General features: G+C 33.1%; 1 protein-coding gene across 1 annotated transcript; it reads right to left on the bottom strand.

Moving 5' to 3' along the window:
• Positions 1–2,997: 2,997 nt before the first annotated feature.
• On the bottom strand, positions 2,998–4,848 carry LOC6502872 (calcium channel flower). The gene is made up of 2 exons (XM_044717138.1): positions 4,845–4,848; positions 2,998–4,722 (listed from the first exon to the last, which is right to left on the bottom strand). Exons 1-2 carry the CDS (start codon positions 4,846–4,848, stop codon positions 4,142–4,144), a joined length of 585 nt encoding a protein of 194 aa, XP_044573073.1. The 3' UTR covers positions 2,998–4,141.
• Between the last annotated feature and the right edge of the window lie 9,237 nt (positions 4,849–14,085).

The raw sequence follows: 14,085 nt of genomic DNA, 5'->3' as shown, positions 1-14,085 counted from the left end.
ACAATAAATTCGCGATGTATTTAGTTCGATACTTAAAACACGCGAGGATAATCGTATCCCCCTTGGCTGCGCCAATTATATGTTTTAATTCCCGGTTTAAAATAAAAAAATAAAAATTAAGATTTTTATTTTATAAATTTTATTATTAAATTCAAGAATGAGTTATAAAGATATCCTATTGGATTGATCGTTGATTATAAACTGATTTTACAAATTCAATTTTCTTATAACTATAGCTTTTATCGGTGACAGCGACGCTGGCAGCATAGATGGACTTTGGTTGAATAGTTTTGATTGGTCAGAGTTTTATGCTGACATGTAGGTTCCCAGGATGGGCACTTGTTTATGAATTTGGAGCAAAAGGGGTTTGATGTTTACGTCTACTGTCGTCGATAAAGGCGTGTGAATGGTTTATGTCTGGATGCCAATGATAATGCTATGGGAAAGGGTTTGTGTCTAGCCTATTTGAATTATTCCCACAGTAGGCTCTGGAATGTTGTTTATATATGATTTGATAGGTATGGCAAGGTATACTGGTTTTATGGAGGATTCGTTATCTAGGGTATTTGCAGATACATTAAGTGTATTTGCGGATACACTACTTATATATATTCACCAAACTATTTAATATTTCCGAATCATTCATGTTTAGTATTTAAGTAATTAAATAAAAAATACAAAATTAAGGGAACTGGAAAAGTTATTTTCTTACATTATTAAACGCCAAGCTCCAAAAAAAAATAAATACTACCAAAATAAAAATAAATAAATCAAATTAATAATTCCAGAAACCACATGGGACAGGCGTAACTGTCTTGGGGCGATGCGTGACGTCATTGGACGATTCGGGTGCATATGCTGGCCATTGGCGGGTTTTAGTAAATGAGGGAAAATTATTGGCACATGCACCTTACTTCCAAGAAAAAATTGTATCTCTCACTCTAATTATAATTAATCCTTCTGATCCCACGGTGTGGCGCTGCGAGCCCTTCTTAGGGTAAAACTGGCTAATTGGGGACTTATAAACTTGTTCCCAATGTTAGAACAATAAAAAATAGGTTCTTACTGGATGCCAATTCGACCTAAAAAAATAAGTCGAATTAAAAAAACACGTGACGCCGAAAACAAAGGTTTTATTTACCTTAATTGGCACCACAAAAATTTAATTCACTTCTAGTGCACTGAGCGCTATACTTGAGTTTAACCGCGAGCGATGCGCTTATCTTAGCAGCCACAAGAGAAAAGAACTTGGCCGCTGCTTATTCTATGCTTAGACCGATACTTAAATGCTTAATTCTAGGTAGATAATTGATTATCAATAGATAAGGAACTTTAAGCTTAACCAAGCTTTTTGTTTTTGTTTTGTTTATTTATTTATTTACAATCTGTATGCTTAAATTTACAAACTAAAGCTACAGGGGGGGTGTTGCAGCCATAGCTACTAAGGCTTTCGGCTGGCTCTAAATTTATATTTATTATTACTATTATTGTTTAATTAATATTCAATTTAAATAATATTCAAGTTTTTAGCACAGTTACTAAATAATTACAATAATACCTAATATAAATGTATTCAAGTATGGGGGCTAAATAGTCTGTATATGTTTGCTTGATCTTAATGACTACTAATATTGTGTTGTTGGACATTTAATTATTAATTTTTTACTATTAGATGAGGTTTAATATCTTTGTTTTCTTAAGAAAGTTTAGGATTTTGAGGATGTTGGTGTTTGTGGGGTTTGAAAGGGAAGAGTGGAGATTACCATTAGGGTACGAGCTGGGTTAAAAGCTATACATTCATTGAATATATGGTTTAAAGTCATTAGGGCTTGGTTGCAAAACTGGCAAATTCCTCAAATATAATAAAACTCCTAGCAAATGACAAATACAATTGTCATCCAACAACACTAGTCCAAATCGTAAAAAGCTTATCAGTTTCAAAAATAGATTTTGGCCTGCCACTATATGGGCTAGCACCAAAATCAGTATTAAAACCCATCAAAACTATACTGAACAATGCACTTCGAACCGCGTTAGGAGCCTTCTGTTCAACTCCTACTTATAATATCTATGTGGAATCCAATGTCACCCCTCTTGAAACAAGATTACAACACCTTCAAGCTAAATTATCAAAAACCATAATCCAATCAACAGATACTCCACTGAAACCAATAATTGACAAAATTTTAAAAAACAAAATCACAAAATATAGAAACTCGGGTATATATAAAAGTATAATTTCTTGTACCAACCTAGGCCTTTCTATCAATACAGTAAAACTCATACCATAAACAAAACCGCCCTGGCATTTGAAATCAGAAACAATAGATACAAACCTAAGCAAATACAGCAAAGATCAAACAAATATATCAATATTCAGAAAAAAATTGTCAGACATAAAATCAAAAATGAACAACTTTACATTTTTTTATACTGACGGATCACTATACAACAATATACCTGCGTACGCTATTACCACAGAAAATTACATCCTTAAAATGGCCATACTTCCGCCCTACTCCTCAGTCTATTCAGCTGAGATAATTGCTATACTAGAAGCCATTGGAATAAGTCGAACAATGAAAGGAAAAATCTGCATTTGCTCCGACTCACTCTCTGCCTTAAAGTGTATAAAAAATATCGACAATGCCTCATCTTACCCGGCATTAATAAGAAGTTTACTAACAAACCTGCATCCAAAAATAAAAATCCTATGGACCCCAAGCCACGTAGGAATCATAGGGAATGAATTTGCTGGCGAAGCCGCTAAACACGCAACTATGGCACCCTTGATCACAACAAAAAATCTCAATCAGACCGATATAAACAGATACATAAAATATAAACTATCCAACAACTCGCAAAACCAAATTCAATACACGTCAAGCTGGTACCAATCTTTAAACACAAATAAAACTAACATCTACGATTACTCCAAAAACAAGGAAATTTCCAGCCTTTCAAGACGAGAACAAACGAAATTCATTAGACTACATTCATAGATCAGGTGAGATTCGCAGTTTCCGGTAGATACTATATTTTGACAAGTTCTTGCGAGTATTTTCAAATAATTTAGACTTAATAACAAAATAACTTAAATAAATATAAATTGGAATGATTGTTGAAGTCATAAGAAAAATAATTTGGAATAAATACTTATGAATAACTTAATTCTATAAAAAATTAAACGAAAACCGATAAAGAAACCTTTCAACACAAATAATAATGCTTTTACCGAAAATTGTAATGTTTTTTCTTTAAAAAAAATATAAATTCTCAACTTGTTTAATGCATTTTATGATTATGTTCAATTTCAATTTGTGCCTATCTTGGGAGCAAATAAATTCTCAAACAACGTTTAACATTCAATCGTATGGTTTACATCGAAGCAAAGCATATAAAGTTAATACTTCTGAGTTGTACATATTGCTCTAGGTTCTCAACGTTCCATATCGTTTAATTTTTATTTTTAATAAATTTATTAATTTACTGTCTGCGCTTTTGTGTGAATTTTTTAGCCGCAATTTAGCTGTGAGTGTAGAGTTTGTGGAGGCTTTGAGGTTCACATATAGGTTGGTTTCTTTACCGGACACCTTTCAAATATATTTTCTCACTAAAAATATATGCCTGCTGCAGCTTGACGTGTGTATGATTTGTGTAACTATATCAGTATCTTCTCTATTTATTTATAATATATATATATTTAACTGTAGGTTTAAACAACACCAACCGCTTGACGAAAGACATTTAAAAATGGAATACGAATGACATGCAAAATAAGGGGCCAATGAACAAAATGCATTTGCCCAAAAAACACTGACTAATAACACTGCTCCTGCTTCTGATTCTGATTCTAGTTCAACAATTATGAGAATTTCGTTTCATTTTCTTTGTAATTGGTGGGGTGTTCTGTATACTATTGCTCTGATGCCCTGCTACAACGCTGCATTTTTTTTTTTTAATTGTTCTTGAACTGAACACTAAAAATTATGCGCCGTAAAATATTTGTTATTCGATTGTTGCATCTTTCGCATATCTAGTTGAGTGTGTGAGGTGTGTATTTGTGTGTGTCTTGTATCTGGATGTGTTGTGGAGTTGTGATTGCGGATTTTTGGCAGTTACTAATCGCGCGGCTGGGAATTTATGTGGGACGCCAAACGTCCGGATCTTCCATAAGTGTGATATGTTGATCGCCGCCCATCTGCATCTGCCCGCCCGCCTGACTGCCGGCCATCTGTGTGGGCGATGTGGCAGCGGCGGCCATGTCCTCGCGCGAAGCTTTTTTGCCTAACGCCATCATTCCGTATATCACGCCAGTGGCGAAAATCAGGCCACTTCCAAATAAGCTGGCCAGTCCGAAGCACATGAAGATGGGAGGAACGGCCATTGCGCAGTAGAGGCCAGCCCGGAAGTACATGGGCGTGGAGTCCACCTTGTCCGCAATGTCGTTGACCTTGTCGATGCAGACGAAGCAACAAGGCGCCTCCAGGAGCATCACCACAAATCCTGCCACCATTTGAATGATTCCCGCCACCAGGCAGCCCACATTGAGGGTTAGGATGGAGATGACGTTCCATAGGCCAAAGAGTATGGCAAAGAAGGCGGCCACAATGCCCAGCAGCCGACTGCCGTATTTCAGATACCAGGGCTGCTCCGGTCCAACGGGATCTTGTTGATTCGGCCTTGCCAGCAATCCCGTTATCTTTTCCGCAAAGGAAATGGCTATTTATGGGTTAATAAATTAGACTAAAACTATATTTAACAGATATTATGCACTTTTCACGTCACACGGAACGAAAAAAATTGTTGTACTTTTGACTACGTCTAGGACTCACAAGACTCACCCATCAGTATAGATTGGTGCATTCAACATCCAATACCTGCCAGTTTTGCAACCAAGCCCCAATGACTTTAAACCATATATTCAATGAATGTATAGCTTTTAACCCAGCTCGTATCCCCGTCCCTAATGGTAATCTCCACTCTTCCCTTTCAAACCCCACAAACACCAACATCCTCAAAATCCTAAACTTTCTTAAGAAAACAAAGATATTAAACGTCATCTAATAGTAAAAAATTAATAATTAAATATCCAACAACACAATTTTAGTAGTCATTAAGATCAAGCAAACATATACAGACTATTTAGCCCCCATACTTGAATACATTTATATTAGGTATTATTGTAATTATTTAGTAACTGTGCTAAAAACTTGAATATTATTTAAATTGAATATTAATTAAACAATAATAGTAATAATAAATATAAATTTAGAGCCAGCCGAAAGCCTTAGTAGCTATGGCTGCAACACCCCCCCTGTAGCTTTAGTTTGTAAATTTAAGCATACAGATTGTAAATAAATAAATAAACAAAACAAAAACAAAAAGCTTGGTTAAGCTTAAAGTTCCTTATCTATTGATAATCAATTATCTACCTAGAATTAAGCATTTAAGTATCGGTCTAAGCATAGAATAAGCAGCGGCCAAGTTCTTTTCTCTTGTGGCTGCTAAGATAAGCGCATCGCTCGCGGTTAAACTCAAGTATATATTTAACCCCCGGAAAAAAAACACGTGGTGGGAAATTTCCACCTAAGTTTCCCAAAGCTTAAACGCCGAGGGAAGTGAGCAGCGCTCAGTGCACTAGAAGTGAATTAAATTTTTGTGGTGCCAATTAAGGTAAATAAAACCTTTGTTTTCGGCGTCACGTGTTTTTTTAATTCGACTTATTTTTTTAGGTCGAATTGGCATCCAGTAAGAACCTATTTTTTATTGTTCTAACATTGGGAACAAGTTTATAAGTCCCCAATTAGCCAGTTTTACCCTAAGAAGGGCTCGCAGCGCCACACCGTGGGATCAGAAGGATTAATTATAATTAGAGTGAGAGATACAATTTTTTCTTGGAAGTAAGGTGCATGTGCCAATAATTTTCCCTCATTTACTAAAACCCGCCAATGGCCAGCATATGCACCCGAATCGTCCAATGACGTCACGCATCGCCCCAAGACAGTTACGCCTGTCCCATGTGGTTTCTGGAATTATTAATTTGATTTATTTATTTTTATTTTGGTAGTATTTATTTTTTTTTGGAGCTTGGCGTTTAATAATGTAAGAAAATAACTTTTCCAGTTCCCTTAATTTTGTATTTTTTATTTAATTACTTAAATACTAAACATGAATGATTCGGAAATATTAAATAGTTTGGTGAATATATATAAGTAGTGTATCCGCAAATACACTTAATGTATCTGCAAATACCCTAGATAACGAATCCTCCATAAAACCAGTATACCTTGCCATACCTATCAAATCATATATAAACAACATTCCAGAGCCTACTGTGGGAATAATTCAAATAGGCTAGACACAAACCCTTTCCCATAGCATTATCATTGGCATCCAGACATAAACCATTCACACGCCTTTATCGACGACAGTAGACGTAAACATCAAACCCCTTTTGCTCCAAATTCATAAACAAGTGCCCATCCTGGGAACCTACATGTCAGAATAAAACTCTGACCAATCAAAACTATTCAACCAAAGTCCATCTATGCTGCCAGCGTCGCTGTCACCGATAAAAGCTATAGTTATAAGAAAATTGAATTTGTAAAATCAGTTTATAATCAACGATCAATCCAATAGGATATCTTTATAACTCATTCTTGAATTTAATAATAAAATTTATAAAATAAAAATCTTAATTTTTATTTTTTTATTTTAAACCGGGAATTAAAACATAATTGGCGCAGCCAAGGGGGATACGATTATCCTCGCGTGTTTTAAGTATCGAACTAAATACATCGCGAATTTATTGTATCCGCAAAACGAATCTATAAACATTTCTAAACATTAGTGAAATCACGAATGAGGATTTCTAGTGTGAAGTGCAACAAACATTACATAAAAAAAATTTTAATACCAGGGAACTCAGCATTAGTCAAATCACGAATGAGGATTTCTAATGTCTATTTGAAATAAACAAATAAAATAAAATTATTAACATAATCAAGACAATTTAAAAAATAAAAACATATATATACCAAATTAAATAAATAAACTTTAAAATGCAATCTGAACAAGCATCCACATCAGCTGCAGCAAGGCACATCCTGTCTGACAGCAATATGAATCATTTCTTCATGCAACTAAAGCAAATTGACAAATTTGATGGTGATATAATGTATTTAGCACTATTTATAAAAAGTTTTGATAACTTGATTACCCAATACAAAACAACATCGTCTACTCAGAATGAAATCATTCAAGCCTAAGCCTCATCTTTGGACCTGCACGTACAATTCTTCTTAGAAATTCAACCCAGGACTGGAATGAATTAAGAACCTTACTCATCAGTGAATTCAACTCATCAAAACCCCCACATCTCATGATCATGGATTTACATAAAATTAAATATCAAAATAGTTTACATAAGTTTATTGATGAATTAGATAAACAGACAAGCAAAATTTGTAATAAGTTAAGTCTGGATAATAATGCAGCAAACACTGTTATATTTTCGAGAGTATTAGGTGATCATATAGCAGAAGTAATTCGTGAAAAATTACCATTACGAGTGTACATATCTATATGCAAATACGATATATCAACTCCAACTAAATTAAAACAAGCTGCTCAAGCTTTAGGTCTTTATGATGATGATGATATATACAATTTTACCCGAAGTGTTGAAAATCGATATAATATACCAATGGTCTCCACATCTAATACTCCTAAAACTAATAATTCTAATAATAATCAGAGGACAGAAACCAAAATTTCAATCAGAATGTAGGAAACAATAGGAGTCAAAATTATAATAATCGTGGGACATATAATTATCAACAAAGACAAAATACTTTTGATTCAAATAGAAATTTTAATTCAAACTATAATAATAATTATAGATACTCTCAAAATCCTTCAGGTCAAAACTTTCCAAATTATAATCGGTCTGTTAATGTTCCTCAAAAACTATCAGACCAACAGAATAGACCAGAACCAATGGAAATAGTTGAAAATTTTCAGACACAAGCCTCGGAAGAAACACAACAGCAATAAAAATAAAAATTGATAATAGACCATGCATTTGCCTTATTGACACAGTTTCCAGTATAAGTTTAATAAATGAAAATTTTTTTAAATATCCAATTAAAGAGAATAATATAAAAGTTCAAACAGTAGGAAATTCAATCACTTTGAATAAATCCATTGAATTTATAATTCCAAAATTATTTAAATCTAAACAAAAATTTTTTGTCAAAGAATTTTCCAATCATTACGATTTTCTTTTAGGACGTAATATTCTAAACCTTACATCAGCCCAAATAGATTTTGGAAAGAATACTGTTAAACTAAATAATTACGAATTTCCAATGATCAATATAATAAAGGAACATAACAAAAATTATACAAACATGTTAGAGGATGAAGAACACATTTACGCATTGGAAACGGAATTAAAAACTAGTTATATTCGAGATGATCATCTCAACAGTGAGGAAAAATCGGCACTACATTCTCTAATGTCCAAATTCTTTGATATTCATTATCATGAGGGTGATAATTTGACCATCACAAATGAAATCAAATAAAAATAAAATAAAAACTAAACATGAAGATCCCATTTATAGAAGACCATATACTTATCCCTACATTTATGAAAATGAAGTAGAAAACCAAATAGCAGATATGATTAAACAATGTATTGTCCGCAAATTTAAATCTCCTTATTGTAGTCCTATAGTAATATTCCAAAATTTCGTATGGCTATTGATTACAGAGGACTTAACGAGATAACTATTGACGATAAATTCCCCATCCCCAATATGGATGAAATACTAGATAAGTTAGGAAAATTTCAATATTTTACAACGTTAGATCCGGCAAAGGGATTCCATCAAATTGAAATGGACCCAAGATCAATTCAAAAAACAGCATTTTCCACCAAGAAAGGACACTATGAATATACTAGAATGCCTTTCGGTCTAAAAAATACTCCTGCTACATTCCAGCGATGTATGAATAATATTCTTCATGATATAATAGGAACTCATTACCTAGTATATTTAGATGATATTATTATATTTTCAACCTCCTTACAAGAACATATTCAGTCCCTTCAAAAAGTCTTCGTCCGATTATGAAAATCCAATCTTAAACTTCAATTAGATAAATGTGAATTCATGAAAAGAGAAACAGAATTTTTAGGCCATATAATTACTACTGAAGGAATTAAAACAAACCCAAATAAAATTCAAGCTATTCACGATTTTAAAATTCCAAGTACTCCTAAACAAATTAAATCATTTATTGGTCTTTGTGGATTTTACCGAAAGTTTGTTAGAGAATTTGCAAAAATTGCTAAACCAATGACCCAGTGCCTTAAGAAGGGTTCAAAAATAAATGTCAAAGATAATAATTACGTTGAAGCATTTGAAAAATTAAAAACACTAATTACAAATGATCCAATCCTTAGATATCCAGATTTTGAAAAAACATTTGAATTAACTGCTGATGCTAGTAATTATGCTTTAGGAGCTGTCCTAGCTCAAGAAGGTAGACCAGTTTGCTATGCAAGTAGAACATTAAATGATCATGAAATAAATTATTCAACTATCGAAAAAGAGTTATTAGCCGTAGTCTGGGCAACTAAGTACTTCCGACCCTATCTATTTGGAAGAAAATTTAAAATTACATCCGATCATAAACCACTAGTTTGGTTACACAATATTAAAGAACCTAATATGAAATTGCAAAAATGGAAAATATATCTTAGTCAATATGATTGTGGTATGAATTACATTAAAGGAAAGGAAAATTATGTAGCAGACGCCTTATCTACGCTACCTAAAAAAGAATCAAATAATGAACAACTAGAAGAAACATTACAAAACGAAGATGATTTACAAAGCACAGGAGCTACTATACATAGCGCCCAAGAAGATAATGGCAATTGTATTCAGATTACAGAGCGTCCAATTAATGTTTTCAGTCACCAATTAATATTTGAAAAGGGAAATGAAGATAGTAATGAATTAGTCCGGTATTTTAATAAAACAATTAATACAATAAAATATAGTAACATGACGGAACGTACAGCAAAAGACATTATTCTTAAATTTGTATGTGGACACAATTTTGTAATGTACATAAATAATGACGAGGATTTCGCAATATTTCAAAGGGCTTTCATGGAATTAATTAAACCAAATTTGGGAACAAAATTAATGAAAACATCAGTAATACTTCCTAATATATCTACCTACGCAGATTTTCACGAGAAAGTAATTAATATTCATGAGAAAACTATTCATCAAGGTATTAAAAAAACATATGACGATTTTAAAGCTAAATACTATTTTCCAGATGTACAAAAATTAATCCAAACAAGAAAGGAAACCTAACTTCGGGCGGAGCCGAAGTTGATATACCCTTGCAGTTGAGTCGCAGTCCGCTAGGTGGCGCCACGCATCTTATATTATTAGATATATAGCGGATCGTATATAGTCGGCCGATCCTTATGAAATTTGGCATATCGAATTATTTTGCCAAAAGAGGAATCCATTGAAACTCCCATGCTTCTAACTTGAAAAACAACGAAGTTATAGCATTTCCGATCAATCAGTTATATGACAGCTATAGGATATAGTTGGCCGATCCTTATGTACCTTACTTATATACTGCCTGCGAAGGAAAGAAGGGTGTGTGCAAAGTTTCAACTCGATAGCTTTAAAACTGAGAGACTAGTTTGCGTAGAAACAGACAGACGGACAGACGGACATGCTCATATCGACTCAGGAGGTGATCCTGATCAAGAATATATATACTTTATAGGGTCGGAGATGTCTCCTTCACTGCGTTGCACACTTTTGACCAAAATTATAATACCCTCTGCAAGGGTATAAATATAATTAATAAATGCGATATTTGTAATTTATGCAAGGCAGAACATAGAAAAGTAGCATTAACATTTGAAAAAACACCTGAATGTAAAAATATCCGTGAAAAATATGTAATTGACTATTATTTTATTGATCAAAGAAAATTTTTAAGTTGTATTGATATCTACTCAAAATTTGTTTCAATTATAGAAACTCATACCACAGATTGGATCGAAAGTAAAAAAGCATTACTTAAAATATTTAATATGTTAGGTAAACCAAAAATAATAAAAATGGATCAAGATCCCGGATTAGTATGCAAATCATTACAAAATTGGTTAGAAAAAGAAAATATTGAGATCGAAATTACTAGTAGCAAGAATGTTATAGCTGATATAGAAAGAGTTCACAAAACAATTAATGAAAAATTACGAATCATAAATACACTTAATGATGCTGAAGACAAACTCATGAATATCGAAAAAGCTACATGTTTATAATCATGAAATAACACATGGCACTACAGGTAGAACCCCTGCTGAAATATTTATTTTCGGTATGGAACCTAATAATAAAAACGTCCAAAAAATAAAAGAATCAAAAATTGATAAAATTAATGAAAAACGGGAAGAATATGAAGTAGATTTAAATTATGCAAAAGTTGAAAAAATATGAAACGTAAGCCGAAACTTGTTAATCCATTTAAGAAAACAGGAAAAATTATACAAAACAAGAAAGGAAAGCTTACTTCGGGCGGAGCCGAAGTTTATAAGTGGTTTATCTAAGTGGCGTCACGCATCTTATATTATTAGATATATAGCGGATCGCATATAGTCGGCCGATCCTTATGAAAATTGGCAGATCAAATTTTTTTTTCCCAAAATAGAATCTGTACCAAGTCCCATCTTTCTAACTTAAAAAACTACAAAGTTATGCCAATTCCGATCGTTCTATGACTGCTATAGGATATAGTCGGCCGATCCTTATGAATTGTACACTAGATATTTTGGTCAAATTTAACATGTGTGGAAAGTCTCAACCCTCTAACTTAAAAAACACCAAAGTTATAGCATTTCCGATCAATCAGTTATATGGCAGCTATAGGATATAGTCGGCCGATTCCGGCCGTTCCGACTTATATACTACCTGCAAGGAAAAAACGGATGTGTGCAAAGTTTCAACTCGATAGCTTTAAAACTGAGAGACTAGTTTGCGTAGAAACCGACAGACAGACAGACGACGGACAGACGGACAGACAGACAGACGGACATGCTTATATCGACTCAGGAGGTGATCCTGATCAAGAATATATATACTTTATAGGGTCGGAGATGTCTCCTTCACTGCGTTGCACACTTTTGACCAAAATTATAATACCCTCTGCAAGGGTATAAAGATGAAAAACACTGGCAGGAAATAAATAGGGGTCACAAAGTAATAAAACACAAAAGTAAATTTAAACAAGAAAGGAAAGCTAACTTCGGGCGGAGCCGAAGTTTAAATACCCTTGCAGTTAAGTCGCAGTCCGCTAGGTGGCGCCACCCATCTTATATTATTAGATATATAGCGGATCGCATATAGTCGGCCGATCCTCATGAAATTTGGCAAATCAAATTCTTTTGTCCAAAATAGAATCTGTACCAAATCCCATCTTTCTAACTTAAAAAACACCAAAGTTATGCCAATTCCGATCGTTCTATGACAGCTATAGGATATAGTCGGCCGATCCTTATAAAATTTTGTACACAAGATATGTTGGTCAAATATAACATGTGTGGAAAGTCTCAACCCTCTAACTTAAAAAACACCAAAGTTATAGCATTTCCGATCAATCAGTTATATGGCAGCTATAGGATATAGTCGGCCGATCCCGGCCGTTCCGACTTATATACTACCTGCAAGGAAAAAACGGATGTGTGCAAAGTTTCAACTCGATAGCTCCAAAACTGAGAGACTAGTTTGCGTAGAAACCGACAGACAGACGGACAGACGGACAGACAGACAGACGGACAGACGGACATGCTTATATCGACTCAGGAGGTGATCCTGATCAAGAATATATATACTTTATAGGGTCGGAGATGTCTCCTTCACTGCGTTGCACACTTTTGACCAAAATTATAATACCCTCTGCAAGGGTATAAAAACTTAAAAAACGCAATTTTTCTCGTTATTCCAGAAATGTTGAAAATTCTGACTCTGATATTGAAAGTGATAATAATAGTACCATGGACACCGTTACCATTAATAACGGCTCAACAAATTAGTATTGTCCCAATTACTTCAAAAAATGGCTATTTACTATTGAATACAGGAACTATAAAAATACCTCTTAATTACGAACACCACATGATAGAAATAAATCAAACAAAAATATTAAATACATACCAAGAATTTATAAAATATGAAAATTTATATAAAACAATTCCAGATATAGCATTAGCACTTAAACAATTAAAACATGAAATAAAAGGGATTATCCCATCAAATAGACAAAAACGGGGATTAGTAAATATTGTAGGATCAGCTCACAAATATTTGTTTGGTACACTAACAGAAGATGATAAAAAAGAGTTAGAAATAATTAAATTAAATAATATAAAAGAAAATATGATAGAAAATTCAGAATTTAATGAAATCATTGGTATAATAAATAAACATACAGAAGACATAAATAAATTTATACGGGAAGAAGAGGAAAATGAGACCTTGCACCTTTTTAGATACTCTTTACACATTTTTCTAGAATACATTGAAGATTTACAAATGGGGATTCAGTTAACAAGAATTGGAATATTTAATCCTAAAATATTAAAACATGAACAGTTAGATGACATTAATGAAGGAAAATTATTATCAATAAAGACTTCAGCTTGGATATGCAGTCAAACCAAAAATAATTTTATTTTAGCCCATATACCAACATCTTTTAATGAAACTCAAAAATACAGAATAATTAAATATCCAGATAATTTAGGCCGCCAAATTGACATAAATGATAAATTTGAATATTTTATGAATAATAATAAAAGTGTTTATTATTTGGAAAATTCTGCAAATCCTTTAGTGGATGTAATGGATCAAAAATATTTAGTAACTGACCAATGTATTTCAAAGATCCTTACAAATCAATTAGCAATTTGTCAACACACTTTTATTTCAGAAAAAGAATTTATAAAATACATTGAACCAAATATTATAATAA

This window comes from Drosophila ananassae, chromosome XL, assembly GCF_017639315.1.
Source record: "Drosophila ananassae strain 14024-0371.13 chromosome XL, ASM1763931v2, whole genome shotgun sequence".
In the NCBI taxonomy this organism is placed as follows: domain Eukaryota; kingdom Metazoa; phylum Arthropoda; class Insecta; order Diptera; family Drosophilidae; genus Drosophila; species Drosophila ananassae.
Note: the sequence above shows the minus strand (reverse complement) of the source record. Positions and strands in the feature narration are given on the sequence as shown.